Source organism: Hemiscyllium ocellatum, chromosome 1 (assembly GCF_020745735.1).
Source record: "Hemiscyllium ocellatum isolate sHemOce1 chromosome 1, sHemOce1.pat.X.cur, whole genome shotgun sequence".
NCBI lineage: Eukaryota > Metazoa > Chordata > Chondrichthyes > Orectolobiformes > Hemiscylliidae > Hemiscyllium > Hemiscyllium ocellatum.
In genome coordinates, this window is record NC_083401.1 from 43566609 (window position 1) to 43586733 (window position 20125).

General features: G+C 39.4%; 1 protein-coding gene across 1 annotated transcript in view; it reads left to right on the plus strand.

Annotated features, from left to right (window-relative positions):
- The window catches only part of dcc (DCC netrin 1 receptor), a 990886-nt gene that overhangs the window by 640063 nt on the left and 330698 nt on the right, over positions 1-20125 (plus strand). The window contains exons 8-9 of the mRNA XM_060825544.1: positions 3568-3724; positions 7513-7667. Of these exons, the coding sequence (XP_060681527.1) occupies positions 3568-3724; positions 7513-7667 (312 nt within the window). The remainder of the gene's footprint in view (positions 1-3567; positions 3725-7512; positions 7668-20125) is intronic.

Consider the following 20125-nt stretch of genomic DNA (forward strand, 5'->3'; position numbering starts at 1 on the left):
CCTTGACCTCCTTCCACCTATCCCACCTCCATCGCCCCTCCCCCTAGTCCCTCCTCCCTACCTTTTATCTTAGCCTGCTTGGCTCTCTCTCTTATTCCTGATGAAGGGCTTATGCTCGAAACGTCGAATTCTCTATTCCTGAGATGCTGCCTGGCCTGCTGTGCTTTGACCAGCAACACATTTGCAGCTGTGATGGAATACTCCCCACTTGCCTGGATGACTGCAGTTCCAACAATGCTCAAGAAGCTTGGTATCATCCAAGACAAAGCAGTTGCTTGATTGACACCACACCCACTCCCTCCACCACTGATGCAGCAATGTGTACTAGCTACATGATGCACTGCAGAAATTCACAAAAGAACATCAAACAGCACCTTCCAAACCCACAACTCCTTCCGTCTAGATGAACAGGGGCAGAAGATATATTGGAACACCACCATCTTCAAGTCCCCTTCCAAGCTCTATCTTGATTTGGAAATATTTACTTCGAAATGGCAGTTTACTGAGTGCCAAAATCCTGGAATTCCCTCCCTCAGGGCACTATGGGACAACCAATAGCATATGGAACGCAGCCGTTCAAGAAGACAGCTCACCACGCCCTTCTCAGGGGCAAATAGAGAAGGGCAATGAATGCTGGTCAGCCAGCAACTCCCACATCCAACGAGTGAATAAAAAAGAGTTGGGTCATTCAGGTCTAAGTGTTTTTATTAATTTGCATTTCACATATTCAGTGTTGCAACAGAATCAAAAATTCCTTTCAATTCTTCTAAAGACTGATGAAATAGCCTTGAAAAATTGTTATTTTTTAAAAATTCATTCATGGGATGACATTCATTGTTGGCTAGGTCAGCACTTATTGCTCGTCCCTAATGGCGCAGAGAGCAGTTAAAAGTCAACCCACAGCTGCGGGTCTGGAATATACACACATACACACACACACACACACACACACACACACACACACACACACACACACACACACACACACACACACACACCAGACTAGGTAAGTTTCTTCCCTAAAGGACAATAGTGAACCAGATGGGTTTTTCCAACAATCAGCAATGAATTGATGGTTATAATTAGACTTCTAATTCTAAATTTATATTGAACACAATTTCTTCCATATGCTGTGGCAGAATTTGATTCCAGGTCCCCAGAATGTTACCTGGGTTTCTGGATTAACAGTCCAACAATAATGCCACTAAGCTATCACCTCCCTAACTTATTAAAGTTACCTCCTATTCATTAAATTGCTGTGTTTTGCTTTAGCAAGTTTGCAGCAAATTTCCATCATGTGTGCATGAAGCCATAATATAGAAGCCAAACTTTAAAGTATAAGTATCATCAAGTTGTCAGCAAGTTTTTGAATGGATGAATTCGTATGAAAATTAAATTTGTCTGAATAGAACAACAAAAATTTGCACTCATGGTGGTTCCATGTTTATCTAACAACCTTTCCGCAGATCATTACTCAATTAAACCCTCCTGAGAATTCCCTTCTATTTTGTATTTGGTCTTTTGTTAAATTTCTAATAGTTTTGAATTTCCTTTAAATATGCTGCATAATTATCTTTGTGCTGAGAAATTAAAATTTCACTTCATAACTCTTATTTATTTCCTTGTCATTAACTTCTCACATCACTGTATTTAATTGATATTGTTCTTAGCACAAAAACATTGACGTATTCTTCTCATCAAACACTTACTTTACTTCCTTATTTGGAATGGCTAAAAGCAATGTTTACTTCATGAGTGCAGCTATTTCTTTGGATGAAAATTCAATGGCGAATTAAACTATCTTTGAAAGTAGTTTCCTAAATGTGATGGCATTCATTACGGGGAGTAATAATAGAACCAATGGCAAGCTAAAGGGAGAGAATCTGCTGCTATGTACAAAATCATGTAACAGTTAGACATATGTGTCAAGGATTGTTTTACACACTCTCTCCTTACACTGGTTGCTGGTGATGACATGCATATCTCTGAGGTAAATGAAAGGATTGTAGTTTATGTCAAGTGGGTGGGTAAATGTGATTAAAACTGTTTGTGTTTATATGGGCTGAAACACTGACACTGAATGCCTCAACCGAATGCCTGTTTCTATTTTCTAACCTCTATAGATTTTGAAGTGTTCTGCACTTATAAAAAGCAAAAATAATCTGAATTTTCTTCCCTGAACCATTAGCATGGTGTGGGAATTCCCTCACAGAGCTTGTACTGAGAATGAGAGTGGAGTTATTAGTTCAGCTGCATTTTTAGCAGCTCATATGGAGTTGCTCCAGCTGCTAAACAGGTGTGGCTGCAATAGCTTTTGTATTCCTTTCCCAGTCTGTTCTGAGCAGCTAAAATTGTTGATGACAATATTGAACTTCTAACGGAAATTCAGCAGGGGATAGATTAGTGTGAGAAAGCTGAAAGGAGGCTAATATTCCAGTAAAAGGATTGAGCTGTGACAAGGGGCCAGAGAATGTTGGAGGTGCAGAAGTGGCTGGTGAGAGGGACAGGATAGCGAGGAGGACACTGAAGGCAAGGAGACGACAAAGGGATCAGCTTGTTGAGGAAAAAGAAAATCTCATGTCAAAGGCAGCAAAACACTCATCTTACATCATGCTGAGAGTGGTATTTGTTGAGGTAGGAGTATAGATGGGCGAGATTAAAATTCTAACTGCACGAGATTCACTAATCGAGTTACTTCCGATGCAAACCTGGAATCTGGGTTTGGGAAAGAGAAAGTGTGCAGAAAGACAGTGCACAATCAGCCTGTGCTTGCAAAACTCAAAGTAATTCCTGACATGAAATATGAATCCGAGATCAAAAAATATCTTGAATATGCTAAGCATTACCCTAACAACCAATTCAAGATTTTCAATCAGGCTCACAAAGTTAGTTCATTTATCCCTACCGGAAGCTACATATATTCACACACATAGGCCAGTCCTCTGAAAGAAAAAGGAAAATCCCCAGGCATTGTACCTTGTTTGAATTATATAAAAGCATGCAGAATAATGTTTCCCTGGTGCATTTTCCATGACATCATCTGTGCAACAGAGTCAACTTGCACCCAGTCAGCATCCTTTTCCTTTGTAATATAAACTGTTGCTCTCTTTTGATTTGGCATTCTTCTTCTGTTCTGATAACTCCAAGGTGAATATCTTCTGCAAATCTCACTTTTTTCATCAATAATAAACCAAGTAAAAATTGAATAAGTCAAGGAATGCATCAATCAGACCATATGAAATGCTTATAATCAGAAGGAAAATGTTTACCACATTCACGTCCTTCATTAATAACAGATTTATGTTATATACAGAGCAGTTGCATTATTTGTGCTGATGATCCATTATATTTTAATTTGTCAATGTTAAATTCATTCCTATAATTTTTGAAATTATCAGTTTTTATTCCTTGTCTTCTGATCTTTCCCCCTTTGTTTGTTAATGTGCTCCTTATAACCTAACAATGACGTGATTCATTCATAAATCCTATCTATCCTATAAGTTCCTACATTGAGAATCCTGTGCCTACCTCCTTCACTGAACAGTTCCTCTCCTCCTCAATCCTCAGCCTTACCAAACTCTGGTGTCCTTCCTTCTGCCCCTCGGGATGTGGTCCCCGTTCTTGTCTCCAGCCGTTTTGTCCGACTCAGCTGGCGTCCACCTGCGGAAGCACATGGAAGTATTCAGACATACACGGTCTACTTCACCAGGGAAAGTGTTAACAGGTAGGTGCAGGTGAAAAATACATACCGCTATGTGCCTTAAACATTTTCATCAAACCAGTCATTCATTACTGCACATCTTGAAATTGCCAAATAAATATTTTATGTTGTTATCCTATCCATGGCATTTCCTCTAACAATAATTTGTTGCTTTTGCTGTCTGTATTAATCAATACCTGTCAGCATTTTATTACTAAAGTTTGTACTCCAATATTTTTGTGTTTCTATCTGCTGGCCTGAAACATTGGCTTTCCTGCTCCTCAGATGCTGTCTGACCTGCTGTGCTCTTCCAGCTTATATTTATTGACTCTGACTTCCAGCATCTGCAGTCCTTATTGTCTCCTGTCTGCTGAATCTACCTGTTTGCTAACCTTTTAATACTTTAGATTAGAGTGGTGCTGGAAAAGCACAGCAGGGATCTGATGAAGGGCTTTTGCCCAAAACATCGATTTCCCTGCTCCTTAAAATGTGCCTGACCTGCTGTGCTTTTTCAGCACCACTCTAATCTTGACTTTGATCTCCAGCATTTGCAGTCCTCACTTCCACCTTTTAATACTCTACTCAAGCCCTGAACATTCTTCCTTGCCTTTATAATTGTCTGACTTTGACCCAGCTCAGCTCACTTGCTAACAGAACCTTCAGCCATTTCCTGTGTTGATTATGTCAATGTACTGTTTATCTTACGAATCCTATCCACTATAAACCTGAAATCATTCAAAGCTCTCCAATACATTTTCTAACCTTCACCAAATCCCATTTGTCCCTTTCTCTGATGCTCACTGACCAGTAAGATTTAAAATTTTTTATCCTTGCTTTTAAATGCTTTAATGGCCTCACCCCATTCCCATCCCAAGCTTCCCCACATTCTTTGCCATGTCTACATCCTTGTATTTTAGTGTTTTGAGAATCCCTAATTATAATTACTTCCTGTAACTCTATACTTTTCTTCCCTTCTTTTAGATGCATCGTTAAATCTACCCATTTGACAAAGTGTTTAGCATCTATGCTAGTAACCTTTTTAGTGGCGAGATGTCAAATTTTGTTTTATAATGCAAAGATTTACAGATGCAATTTGAACAGAAGTTGCTGGTTTTGAATAAGTCAGTTTTAATTTACTGACTGCCACTATGTACTTAAATCTATACTCATCTATCTTTGTGTCTTTCAGTCTGTCATCCTTTCTCTTAGTCTGTCTTCTCTTTTATGGTTAGTATTTTGTGAACTGTTCTTCCTTATAATCATGCATGGAGCACCCGTCCCCCACCCCTAACAATATCACCCAGCCCCCACCTTTGATTTCTTACTTGTTTCAAAGGTGTTTATTTTTTGTCAGTCAATAACATTCTATTTGCCTTATTGCCAGGTTTCAGTCATTCTACCATTTCATTTGCATTTGACTCTACTGAAAAGATTATGCAATTTATTTCTGAAATTCCCTGTCAGTTATACTGGTAATAAATTTTCTGATAGTCCATTGCAAACAGTAACAAAAAGTGCATTCTTTATTCCACCTGTACTATGTGCCATTTCTGGGTAAAAGGCTTCAGGCAGCCACTATATTGTTCTTTGTAATGATTAATTGCTATTTATGGACAATGTTCCAACTAAACAGAGTAAATAATGTTTGTTAATTACTTCTACAATGGGAGATTTCTTCAGTTGTTATTACATCTCTTCTTCAGAATGGAAATCTCAGGTAAATCACTTCTGCCCCAAAGGCAGCCAATTACACATTGTAACATATGTAGGAGTAAGCTTTTATTGCTTGGAAACTTCACAAAGTAATAAATATATTACTAAATATTAATAAATATTAATAAATATTTGCTGAACCTTACCACTAATCAAACTTTAACTCCGACAATGTGCTATGAGTAAGAGATAAACATAATCACTTTGAATTGTACACTATGTCCCACTTTTGTAAAAGTCACTAAAACTGCTTACAGTACACAGGTTGCATTTGAATGAGAAAGATACTTTACTGACTACATCAGATGAGAAGTTTCACCAAAGCTTCTGTCTTTCAGATATTGACTGACCCTGATGTTTCTCATACTTCCTATTTTTCTTTTAGAGTTCACGTGTTTGCAATTTCCCTTTTTGTTATTCCTTAATGTTTGTTTCTTAATACTTTTCTAAATTCAGTTTCCTTCATTATTATTAAAACCATAGGAAGAAGGAACAGAGTTTGTTCCTCCATTGAGTCTGCTCTGCCATTCAAATGGATCACGGCTGACCTGACATTCCTCAAATCCAGTTTCCTGCCTTTGCCCCAAAATCATTGATTCTCTTCCTGATTAAAATACGTCTCTATCAACCTTGAATACAATTCATGACCCAGCCTTAACACCCTTCGAAGAAGAAGTGTTTCACAGATACATTGCCCTCTGAAAGAAGACATTTCTCTTCATATCTGTATTAAATGTGCGATTGCCTACTCTGAGATTATGCCCTCCAGTGCAAGACTCCCCCACATGGAGAAACAACTGTTCCACATTTACCCTATCAAGTCCACTAAGGATCTTGTTTGTTTCAATAAGGTCACTTTTCATTCTTGTAAACTGCAATGAGTGCAGGACCAACCTACTCAATCTCTCCTGATAAAACAATCCCTCCATACCTGGGATCAACTGAGTGAATCTTCTCTGGACTGCTTCTAGTGTCATCATGTCTTTCTTTAGAAAAGGATCCCAAAGCTTTTCATAATATTTCAACTGTGGTCTGACTACTGCTTTGCATAGTTTTAGCAAAACCTCTTCATATCTATGCTACATTCCCTTTGGAATAAAGGCTAAGATTCCATTTGCCTTGTCTACTACCCAATTAACTTGAATGCTAGCTTTTTGAGATTCATGGATGAGGTGTCCCAAAACCCTCTGTGCTGTAGCTTTCTGCAGTCTTTCTCCATTTAAGTAATATTCAACTAATCTATTCTTCCTGCTGCATAACCTCATATTTTTCAATATCATAATCCATCTGCCACATTTTTGCCCACTTAATTCTCATTTATTTTTGTCATTCGCAAACTTGGCAATAGCACATTCACTTTCTTCATCCAAGTCATCAATATATATTGTAAATACGGTGGCCCCATAACTGATCCATGTAGCACTCCACTAGTTACAGGTTGCCACCCTTAAAATTCTCTTCTATCCCAACTCTCTGCCCTCTGTTAGTCAATCCTCTATCTATACTAATGCACTACTTCCTACTTTATGGCCGCTTATTTTAATAAGTAACATAATTAAAATCCTTCTGAAAATCCAAGTGCATTACTTCACTGCTTCCCCTTTATTTATCCTGCTTGTTACCTTCTCCAAAAACTTTGTCAATGTGTCAGGCAAGATATTCATACCAGATTTCTCTTCCTGATTTCAAAATGCATTCTGATTTCATTGATTTCTTCCAGTTCTTTTCAATGAGATATATAAGTGTCAAATTAAATTTCACAATATCGTATTATAAGGAATACAAGTATTGAATATTGCCAAGAGACTACTTAAATGTCCAGCGATGATTAAAAATGCTTGCTTTGGAAAGCTGAGTACATATTTAAGTACAACCAAACATATCACTGTTCAAATATTGCTGGTGTTAAGGATAGTTCATAAACCTGGAATAGTGTTTTCTGTGATTATTTGCAAGTTTTAATCATTCCTTTAGAGTACAGAGTTATCCATCTCATTAAACTTGTTCTTAAATATGAAATGAAGATGATAGTGTGACTTATTTCCTTGCTGAACATTGCAGTATTAAGCTGCTCCCATTTTCTCTTGGTTTAAAATCAGGGAGCGTGCATTGAATACCTCCCACTATGGAGACCTGCAGCTTACCATTGGAAATTTGAAGCCAGAAGAAGCCTATTTGTTCAGGATCGTAGCCTACAATGATTTTGGACCAGGGGAAAGTTCACAACCGATTAAAGTATCGACTCAGCCTGAGTGTAAGTAATTGAAGTAACTGACAATTATAGTGTGAAATATTCTCGTGACTGTAGGTAAACACCTGAATTATTACAATAATACGTTATAATTTTGTCAAAAGTGCTTTACTTGACAATGCCCTGTGACAAGAAGATATAAAAATGTATATATATATACGAGTTTGTGTGTATATTGAAGGGATGAGGATTATCCATTGACATCCAAGACTGAAATCTCATTGTGTGAGGAAAATTCCTGATTTCCCAAACCTGACTGAGGGGGTGGGGGAGGAAGTGGGAGTGGTGTGGGTGTGAGGGATGTGGGAGTGTGGTGGGTGGTTGGAGGGTGGAATTGCCCTGAAATGCTGTATTTTTAATCAAGGTGATCGAGTGAAAACTGGAGTCAGATATGACATCCCAGTGCCAAGGTAGCTACAAGGGCTGCTGCATGCCAAGGCAGACTGTTAAAGGATCTGCTTCAGTGCTGGGACCTCAGTCCAATTATAATAAAAGCTGTAAAACAAATATTAACACTCTAGACATCACTCCCACATATTCCACAAACTTCACCCAAGCCAATTAATGCCCCTCCCTTTTCCCCTTCCACTCCTCATGGCCCCTCATAGTGTCCATGCCAAATATGTTCCTCCATGTACTACATGTGGCTCTTCATACCTTCTATGATAATCTAGTCTTTCTACTCATCATCACTCCTCATACCCTCTATGCTAACTTAATACTAACCCATGTAAGCCCAAGACCTCTGACACCCTTTTCCCTTCAATCCTCAAAGCAAACCCATTCAATTTCTATTATCACTAAGATCAAGTGTTATACTGAAGTGAAAGAAAATGAAGGTCTGGGTATCTGGTGTTTATGTTTTCAAACATCATATGGATGGGTCTCCACTCAGTACATTTGATTATTTCAAGTAGGGTGGCACGGTGGCTCAATGGTTAGCACTGCTGACTCACAGCAGGTTTGGTTCTAGCCTCAAGCGACTGTCTGTGTGGAGTTTGCACATTCTCCCTGTTTCTGCGTGGGTTTCCTCTGGGTGCTGCAGTTTCCTCCACAATCCAATGTGCAGGATAGGTGAATTGGCCATGCTAAATTGCCGTAGTGTTCAGGAATGTGTAGCTTAGGTACATTATTCAGGGGTAAATATTGGGTAAAGGAATGGGTCTGGATGATTTACTGTTGGCAGGTCAGTGTGGACTTGTTGGGCAGAGGACCTGTTTCCACACCGTAGGGATTCGATGGAATACTAATAAACACAAATACATTCTTCAAGTTTTTGAGAGCTGACCTGATCAAACTAGATAAAATTGTGGGAGGTGACCTGATAAAAGTATACAAAATTATGAGAGGCATGGATAGGGTGGATAGTCAAAGTCTATTTTATTAGCACATTGAAGTGACCAAAATTTGATATTTTACAAATGAAAATCTTTTGAAGTGATAGTTTGGGATTTAAATTATCCTATGATGTATAAAAGCACTTGTAGCTTAAGCCATCTAAATTCAGTCTTTATGTTATTTTGCATGGGATGCAAGTTTTTATTGCATTATAATTGCTCAGAGGGCAGTAAAGAGTCAACCACATTGGTGTGGGTCTGGAGTCACATGTAGGCCAGTCCTGGTAAGAGTGTCAGTTTTCTTCCCCAAAGGACTTGACTGTAAAAATTCTCTTAGTTTATTTATGACTACATGATCATAATTAGGCTGGCTATGTGATCATAATATTACATCTATATCAATGGAATAGAATGTGGGCAGTATGGTGGCAGTGGGCGGCATGGTGGCACAGTGGTTAGCACTACTACCTCACATCGCCAGAGACCCGAGTTCAATTCCCGCCTCAGGCGACTCTCTGTGTGGAATTTGCACATTCTCCCTGTGTCTGCGTAGGTATCTTCCCACAATCCAAAAATGTGCAGATTAGGTGGATTGGCCATGCTAAATTGCCCATAGTGTTAGGTGAAGGGGTAAATGTAGGGGAATGGGTCTGAGTGGGTGGCGGGTCGGTGTGGACTTGTTGGGCCGAAGGGCCTGTTCCCACACTGTAAGTAATCTAATCTAAAAAAAAGAACACTGGATGTGTAATGTGTCTTGCTGAAATTATCTTCATGATCAGTCCCTTTTGAAGGTCCTGAGTGTTCTACTAGTTAGAAATAAAGCACGTCATACAATATTGAACATAGAATGTATCAAAGTTAGGAATATACATAAGCACAGCCTGGACAACACTGTTTCTGACATAACCATATTTGAGTAAAGGTAAACCAGTCCCTCGCCAACAAAACCATCTCAGACTAACCATGAATTAAAGTGCTGTAAAAACGTCAAAACTACCTGGTCTTTAAGGTGATAATTAATGACTACTTCCATTCATACTATTCACCAGTCAGACTTATGTGAAATATTAACAGTTGCCATATGATTAGCAAGCTCAGTACTTCAAGTATAGATCACAGAGTAGCATGTCCATCTAAATTCTCTCAAAAGCCATTAAGAGCTTGATAAATCATAATAGCCTGATGCAAATAGCACTAATCCACAACAACGTAAGATTTGCCCATGTGCATTGCACCCATTACAGTGTTCTTTGTAAACCTGTATAGATGAGACCTTTTAATTCTTAGCAATCACAACTCATTCATCAGTTACCTTTTAACACAGGTTATTATATTTGCATGAAATACAGCTATAATTGTTTGAGATCTACTAACTCAACATCGATCCTTAAACTTGAGAGTTTCCTCAACTGTGTATTTTGTATGTTTCTTCATTAAGTAATCAGAAAAATTCTGAATTGATGCATTGCTGACATCATGAAATTTGTTCCATCACCAATGCTTATAAAGTTTTAAAACATACAAGGGCTCTAAAGAATGACAGTATAAATCCTGTATAAAAAAACCAAGGTATCAATAATTCTACAAGTTATATTTTCTCCCTTCAGTTTGTCCATGTGTGTTTGACCCATTATGTTTAAGCTGCCAACATGAGTAAATGTTATTCAAAAACTCGGTCAAAGCTTGATTATCTAAATCTGGTTGGTGTTGAATAGGGCTGACAAGATAATCCCAACCAAGGATAGTATGCTGAATATCGTGATCTCCTGGTTCAGCATGGGTAGAATGGAATGAGTTTCTTTTATTGTTACTTTTTGTATACTCAGGTATCCAATCTAAAAGGCTCAATGTGCTTTAATCCCAATAATGCACCCATCGATTATGTTATTACTGCAATTTCTTAGAGTATGAATTCTAAACACCTAATCTCTGTATGTGACGGTAATCCATCTTAATGCTATATCATTTCTGTTAAAATGATTGACTGTACATGCAGGTTGGATCTGATACCAATGAACCATATGGAAATGTGAACCCAGTGCCTACCTCTTTAATCAGTTTAAGAGCTCATGGCAAGATCCCTCTTTTTGAAATAATCACCCGAAGTATAGAAATCTGGTTTTGAATGAATGCTTTGTATCTCAAGATTAAATTGTTCTGCCATGCATTCTTTGGTTTGTACATTGTTTTCATTTTCCCAATACTTCAGAGAAGATTGAACACCTTATCTAATTACTTCAGACTAATCTCTGTATTCCACATGAGGTAACTTTGTGAAATGCTGTCCAGTCTAAAAGATGTTATCAGAGTTTAGAAAGAGATACCGACCTTTGCTTAAAAGAGCATGGTCTTCTTGAAATAATTGAAATTGAAATTTTGCTCTGAAGGAGACCACTGGGGGGTGTATAAAAATATTTAGAGTACAGAGGTTTACGTGGTAAAATGAATGCAGAGTTTCTTAATGGACACGCTAGCCGCAGTGGATTCCCAGGAGAGATTTCCTTAATTTCTAAGTTGGCTACACAAATTTATATAGTCTATTGTTAGGTGTTGGTAGAATGCTAATTGCACTGCTAACCCTTACCTCATGTTCACAAATACGCATTCTCCACCAAGAGTGGAAAGTAGGAGCAGTACACTGGCTTTTGTTTTAAAGTTGTTTCAGTGTAAAATATCCTGGCAGACTATGAAAATAAAAGCTTTTTTTTAAAACAGTTGTTGGTTTAAGAAAATAACTTTGTGAGATTCTTTTCTGATCATCCTGAAAGCAGATTCCAGTTTATCATGCTGACTAGGTAACACACAATCTCATTGAGCCATCTACTTTTTTTCCATTTAAGATATGAAATAGGGTGTTGTGTAATTGATGGAAAAGCACCAGAGAGCTTGAAGCATTGAGCAGACCCCCACCCAGCTATGAGCTACAGGATTAATGTTCTGACATAATTTTGTTTTCCCACTATAACATTCATTTCCCTTCATGTTTGTAAAGGAATGATACTATTGGAATAAATAATCCCTGCTTCATGATCTTCCTGCTTCAATATCTTGTTATTGACATATAATCATCTACCCCCTTTGTGAATGCTAAATCAACACACACCCTTTGTGCTGGAAATCTATCTTGGTGCTCATTACAAAATACCCCGAGTTCCGATAAAAGTTCACAGACCTGAAACATAACATCTTGTTTCTCGCCTTACAGATGATGCCTAATGTTTCTAGCATTTTCTGCTTTTATTTCCATATCAAATTTCTCATGGCACAAGAGATCCATTTCAGGTAAAATAGCTGATATTAGAGGGAAAATAAAGGAAATGGTGTCGCACTGTAGGAAAGCAACAAGAAAAGTCAACTAGCCTATAATCTTCTCAAAACAAAACAGTGAAAATCTAAAACCAGCCTTCTCTTTTTAGCCATTAACAATAATAGTTACAAATGTCATGCTACCTGAATATATCCAGCTGTGCCAGGAGATGTTTTAAAAGCACATGTTCACGCAAACACTTTTATCTCCTTTGGGGAACACTGGATTAAGGAATAATGATTTGTGAACTGATTATTACCCCATTGGGCAAACCATAAACACATGTGCTGTGATATGGAGGTGCTGGTGTTGGACTGAGTTGGACAACAACAGGTTTATTTGAAAACACAAGCTTTCACAGCCTCGCTGCTTCTTCAGGTGCTAGCACTGAAAGCAAGGCTCTGAAAGCCTGTGTTTTCAAATAAACCTGTTGGACTATCACCTGGTGTTGTGAGTTTTGAGACTTGCTGTGGTGTGGCCAATAAGTCCTGGTTGGGAATTGAATCCAGTGCATGTGACCATGAAATATGGATGCTACCAGTGCACCATTGGCCTCAATGACAGTTGACCAAATCGATAAGACTATAAATCCTTTATAAAAATGAAAGCATCGCTAGTTCCACAAGTTATTCTTTTTTCCTTTCAGGTTGTCCTTGAGTGTTTGACCTATTATGGAGCACCAAACCACAGCACAAAATATGAAAATCACTGTGATTTAATAAACCTGAAGAGAAGAAAGGAATAAAACAGTTAAGCTGAAATAGTTTATATCAGCCCCAAAAGAAAGTATTGCAGTACATCCCAAAGGAATAATATAGCTTTATAGTTGTTGCTGAACATTATTTGAGTATAATTCTGTGACAGGGATCTTTTAGCTCTTTTAGAAGCCTGCAAGTTTCCTAACATACAAAGCTGAACTTCTGAAAACAGCATTAGCTCCCAATTTCTTTTTCTTTGCTTTAATGTGGGCAAGGATGTTAGCATTATGGAAATTAACTCGGCCAAGTCCTGGGCCACTTACAGAACGCTACTGATTTAACTAAGCTATGGGAACATCCTTTTCTAGGTTCTCACAAAGCTGGATGAAAAAAATTGGAAACCACTATAAAGAAAGTACCCTTGTACGGTGCATTAAAACAAAATTTTGTACTTAAAGAGTTAAACACTGGAAACTGAATTCAGACATTCCAAGAAATGAACAACGTGTTCCAAATTCCAAATTCAAAATTATGTGAGGGAGTGATAGGGATTAATTTAATTTGCGCTAATGTGTCTAAAAATGTTGATTTAGTCAGGATTAAAATGTTCACATTATGAAGAAATGTCTAATACTTATTGAAATTACTTTATAAAAATTGTGTTTAGTGAATCAGAAAGGGGGCTAAACAGATTAGCTTCAGTTTAGCACAGATCTTCCATATCTGTTTAAAATGTAAAATCTCACGAAAGGACTGGGAGTTAGAGAGGGTTGATGGTCTCATTGGTTGAATTTGAATGTAATGAGATTGGGGACTGTAAATCCTGTTTATAATTTTCATCTTCACACTTTTGAAAAGAGCCTGTAGAGGCGGCTGGGCAGTGAAGCCTCCATTAATTCACACTTAATTCTGCTCGCTAGTACAGCGGAGTCCAGCATTTAAATGGCTTATTACTATTCCAGCTGGTAATCTTATTAACAGCCAAAGTGCACTACATTGTATGAAGAGCAAGCTACTGGAAATTAGGCTTTCTCGTAATATTTTAACAATGTAGTGCGGAGAAACCACTATCTGATTTGAATGAATGTCTCATTGAAAATTCATACATGTTTCAGTCACAAATCTATTTCTCTCATTATGCTGATTAGAGTTGATTACTTGCATACTTAATCCTTTAGAATTTGTTTGGATTTGTTTTTTTTTCTGCTACTGCTTTTATAGAATCGACATAACACATTAAATCAAAGTTTATTGTTTTCTGCCAAACATTGCCTCCTTTTGTGTTCAAAGTTTCCTCGATCCATCTGGATTTCTAGTACTTCTTGCTGATTAAAGTACTTACTAAGAAAACAATTTGTTTGTGTGACAGTATAACCATCAGTGGGGAAAAAAAATGTTTCCATTCATTCATTCTTTGTCACCATGTTGATGTTGAACAAAATGTTGGTGAGGCCTGTTCTGGAGTACTGTGTACAGTTCTACTCACCCTGCTATAAGAATGATATTAATAAATTGGAGAGGGTTCAGAAAAGATTTACTATGATGTTTCCAGAAATGGAAGGTTAGATAGGCTGTGACTATTTTCACTGGAGCATAGGAAGTTGAGGAGTGACCTTACAAAGGTTTATAAAATCAGGAGGGGAACGCATTAAGTGAATAGCAAGGGTCTATTGGGGGAATTCAAAATGAAGGGGAATATTTTTAAGGTGAAGGGAGGAAGATTTAAAAAGGATATAAGGGCAGCTTTTTTACATGTTAGGAATGACTTGCCAGAAGAAGTGGTGGAAGAAGGTAGAGTTACAACATTTAAATAAAAATATGAATCGGAAAGGTTTTGAGGGAGATGTGCCAAATGCAGGCAAGGAGGACGAGTGTTGTTCGCGAGCACCGTTGACATGGATAATTTGGACTGAAGGGTCTGTTTCCTTGCTGTATGATTCCATGATTCTATGACCTCAGTAACTCAATTGACCAAAGATGTAGGCTTGCAAATTTCAAGTAGATAGAGCAAAGAACATAGAACAGTACAGCACAGAACAGGCCCTTCAGCCCATGATATTGTTCCAACCACTGATCCTCATGTATGCACCCTCAAATTTCTGTGACCATATGCATATCCAGCAGTCTCTTAAATGTCCCCAATGACCTTGCTTCCACAACTGCTGCTGGCAACGCATTCCATGCTCTCACAACTCTCTGCGTAAAGAATCCACCTCTGACATCCGCTCTATACTTTCTTCCAACCAACTTAAAAACTATGACCCCTCGTGTTAGTCATTTCTGCCCTGGGAAATAGTCTCTGGCTATCGACTCTATCTATGCCTCTCATTATCATGTATGCCTCAATTAGGTCCCCTCTCCTCCTCCTTTTCTCCAATGAAAAAAGTCCGAGCTCAGTCAACCTCTCTTCATAAGATAAGCCCTCCAGTGCAGGCAGCATCCTGGTAAACCTCCGCTGAAACCTCTCCAAAGCATCCACATCTTTCGCATAATAGGGCGACCAGAACTGGATGCAGTTTTCCAAGTGCGGTCTAACCAAAGTTTTACAGAGCTGCAACATGACTCTTAAACTCAATCCCCCTGTTATTGAAAGCCAAAACGCCATATGCTTTCTTAACAACCCTGTCCACTTGTGTGGCCATTTTAAGGGATCTATGTACCTGCACACCAAGATCCCTCTGTTCTTCCACACTGCCATGAATCCTATCCTTAATCCTGTACTCAGCTTTCAAATTCGACCTTCCAAAATGCATCACTTTGCATTTATCCAGGTTGAACACCATCTGCCACCTCTTAGCCCATCTCTACATCCTGTCGATGTCCTGCTGCAGCCTACAACAGCCCTCTATACTGTCAACAACACCTCCAACTTTGTGTCATCTGCAAACTTGCTGATCCATCCTTCACTCCCCTCATCCAAGTCATTAATAAAAATTGCAAACAGTAGAGGCGCAAGGATAGAGCCCTGTGGAACACCACTCACCACTGACTTCCAGGCAGAATATTCTCCTTCTACTACCACTTGCTGTTTTCTGTTGACCAGCCAATTCTGTATCTAGACAGCTAAGTTCCTCTGTATCCCATTCCTCCTGACCTTCTGAATGAGCCTGTCATGAGGAACCTTGTCAAATGCCTTGCTGAAGTCCATATACACCACATCCACAGCTCAACCCTCATCAACATTTCCAGTCACCTCCTCAAAGAACTTGATAAGGTTTGTAAGGCATGACCTGCCCCTCACAAAGCCGTGTTGACTGCATTTAATCAAGTCATGCTCCTCCAGATGGTCATAAATCCTATCCCTCAGAATTCTTTCTAACACTTTGCAGACGACAGACGTGAGACTTACTGGTCTGTAATTGCCGGGGATTTCCCTATTTCCTTTCTTGAAGTGAGGAATTACATTTGCCTCTCTCCAGTCCTCAGGTACGACTCCAGTGGAGAGCGGGAATGCAAAGATCTTCGCAAGTAGCGAAGCAATCGCATTTCTTGTTTCCCAAAGCAGCCTAAGACAAATCTGGTCAGGGCCTAGCAACTTGTCAATCTTAATGTTTGACAAATTTTTCAGCACATCAGCTTCCTCTATCTCTATCCATTCCAGCTTGCACACCTGCTCTTCAAAGGTTTCACTCACTACAAAGTTTGTTTCTTTTGTAAAGACAGAAGCAAAAAACTCATGTAGGGCTTCCCCTACCTCCTCAGACTCCACACACAAGTTCCCTATGCTGTCCCTGATCGGCCCTACTCTTTCTTTGATCATTCTCTTATTCCTCACATAAGTGTAAAATGCCCTTGTGTTCTCCCTAATCCGTTCTGCCAAGCCTTTCTTGTGCCCCCTCCTAGCTCTCCTCAGACCATTTTTGAGCTCCTTCCTCACCTGCCTGTAATCCTCTAGAGCTGAGCTTGACCCTAATTTCCTCCACCTTATGTAAGCTACCTTCTTCCTTTTGACGAGAAGCTCCATCGCTCTTGTCATCCAAGGTTCCTTTATCTTACCACTTCTTACCTGTCTCAGAGGGACATATTTATTCATCACTCGCAACAACTGTTCCTTAAACAGTCTCCACATGTCTATAGTGCCTTTACCATGGAACAATTGCTCCCAGTCCATGCTTCCTAACTCGTGTCTAATCGCATCATTGTTTCCTCTTTCCCAATTAAATATCCTCCCATTTTGCCTAATCCTCTCCTTCTCCATAGCTATGTAGAATGTGAGGCAGTTGTGGTCACTGTCACCAAAATGCTCTCCCACCACAAGACCTGATACCTACCCCGGCTCGTTTCCGAGCACCAAGTCTAGAATGGCCTCTCCCCTCATCGGCCTGTCAACGTACTGAGTTAGGAAACCCTCCTGAACACACCTTACAAAAACAGCTCCATTCAAATCTTCTGCTCGAAGGAGGTTCCAATCAATATTGGGAAAGTTAAATCACCCATTACAATAACCATACTATGTCCACACTTTTCCAAAATCTGCCGACCTATGCTTTCTTGCATCTCCCTGCTGCTATTGGGGGGCCTGTAGTAAATCCCTAACAAGGTGACTGCTCCCTTGCTGTTCCTAATTTCCACCATACTGACTCGGTAGGCAGATCTTCCTCGACAATGGAACCTTCTGTAGCTGTGATACCCTCTCTGATTAGTAGTGTTACACCCCTTCCTCTTTTTCCCCCCTCCCTATTCTTTTTAAATGCTCTAAACACTGGAACATCCAGCAACCATTCCTGCCCCTGAGAAACCCATGTCTCTGTTATGGCCACAACATCATAGCACCAGGTACTGATCCACGCTCTAAGTTCATCAAGTGTAAAAAAGAAAAATATTGCAGACCAACAGGGTTAAATTCTCCAGGTTTATTATCTTTGAGTTGTAATTTGAAATAATTTTGGTGGGTTTCAACTTAATTCCCAGTGGTCAAGGAAGAGGCAGTGTATTTATTTCTAATAATTGATCTGAAATTAGCAGGCAGGTATTGTGGCACAGAGTAAACCTTCCAGCTTAATTTAAGCCAGCAACACAGAAAAGATTTATCTCACGCAGTGATCTGTGAAAATCCGAGAGGCCAAGAACTATTTAAAGTAAAAATTACCAACTTTATTTCTTAAGGCATAATGGAGAATGATTAACTAACAACTAGTTACAACTCCTTCCTCCAGCCTATCTTTTATCTTCCCCTGCCACAATACTAGTCTGATAAAACCCGACTGATTAACACTTACCAAAAGTTCAAATTTTCAAAACCAGCCAGATGTCAAATATTCTCTTCAGATCTTTCTCTGTCTTCCTTCCTTCTTCTAAGAGATTTCTGTTCCACACATTACTGATCGCTAAAGGTACCTTTAAGAGAGCTATTTTTCTGGTCAGTCTGCAGATGCTGGTGGCATGGCCGTTCTCCTCCCAACTGTTCTATTTTCCCCAGTCTTATACTCCCAAAGCATCAGATTGTGTCATTGGCTTTTAAGATTGTCAATATACTAAATTCAAACTGGATTAGAGTTTGGTATTTTTCGGGGTTTAACTTAAACTGATTGGCCTAATTCAATTCTGTTTGTCATCTCCAGGCAACCCAGCTAATCAAGTTGTTCAACCAAATGTAACATTGTATCTTGTTCAGAAAACTTGGTGCTGTGTCAGGTAGTTCTGCTAGCTTTTAACTCTCTTAATGGTATAGTACACCCACATCTTCATAACATCTCTCCCCTTCAGAAAAAAAACCCATCATAATGGCTTCTTCTTTTTCTCTGTTCTTTAAATACATTACCTTAACATAAGATAACTTTAATCTAGGTTTACCACAATGTCTTTTCATATAACTGTATATATGTATGCCACATTAAATAAAGACAAATCTCATCTAAACTTTATCAGTTAAATCCGCAATAACGCATCTGCGATTATATTCTTACAACCCACAACATGTACAATTTTTAAATTAAAAGTCTGTAACATAAGATTATAACAAAATAGTCTCAACTTCTCATCTTTAAAGCATTCTAAGAATGTCATAGGATTGTGATCTGTGTACACCACCATCTTTGACACATTGTATGTAACATACACATTAAAATATTATAAGGCCAGTACCAAACTCAATAGCTCTTTCACGATTGTGGAGTATTTCCTCAGATAGATGTTGATCTTCAAAAAGTAACTAACCAACTGGCAGCTCAATCCAATCCGCATCTTCCTGTAGGAGTACAGTTCTAACTCCTATGTCATTAGCATTGATGACAACGCTAAAGGATTTTGAAAAGTTTGGTGTAGCTAAAACTGGTTTGATGGTTAATATGGGAGAAAGTGAGGACTGCAGATGCTGGAGATCAGAGCTGAAAATGTGTTGCTGGAAAAGCGCAGCAGGTCAGGCAGCATCCAAGGAACAGGAGAATCGACATTTCGGGCATGAGCCCTTCTTCAGGAATGAGGAAAGTGTGCCAAGCAGGCTAAGATAAAAGGTAGGGAGGAGGGACTTGGGTGGGGGGGGACAAACAGACCCCACCACCAGGGATATATTTCCCTCCCCTCCTCTATTAGTGTTCCAAAAAGACCACTCCCTCTGTGACTCCCTCGTTAAGTCCACACCCCCCACCAACCCAACCCCCACTCCTGGCACCTTCCCCTGCAACTGCAAGAATTGCAAAACTTGCGCCCACACCTCCCCCCTTACTTCCCTCCAAGGCCCCAAGGTATCCTTCCATATCCACCACAAATTCACCTGCACCTTCACACACATCATTTACTGCATCCGCTGCACCCAATGTGGCCTCCTCTATATTGGGGAGATGGGCTGCCTACATGCGGAACGTTTCAGAGAACACCTCTGGGACACCTGGACCAACCAACCTAACCGCCCCGTGGCTCAACACTTCAACTCCCCCTTCCACTCCACCGAGGACATGCAGGTCCTTCGACTCCTCCATCACCAGACCATAGCAACACAACGGTTGGAGGAAGAGCGCCTCATCTTCCGCCTAAGAACCCTCTAACCACAAGGGATGAATTCAGATTTCTCCAGTTTCCTCATTTTCCCTCCACCCACCTTGTCTCAGTCCCAACCCTCGAACTCAGCACCACCTTCCTAACCTGCAATCTTCTTCCTGGCCTCTCCACCCCCACCCTCTC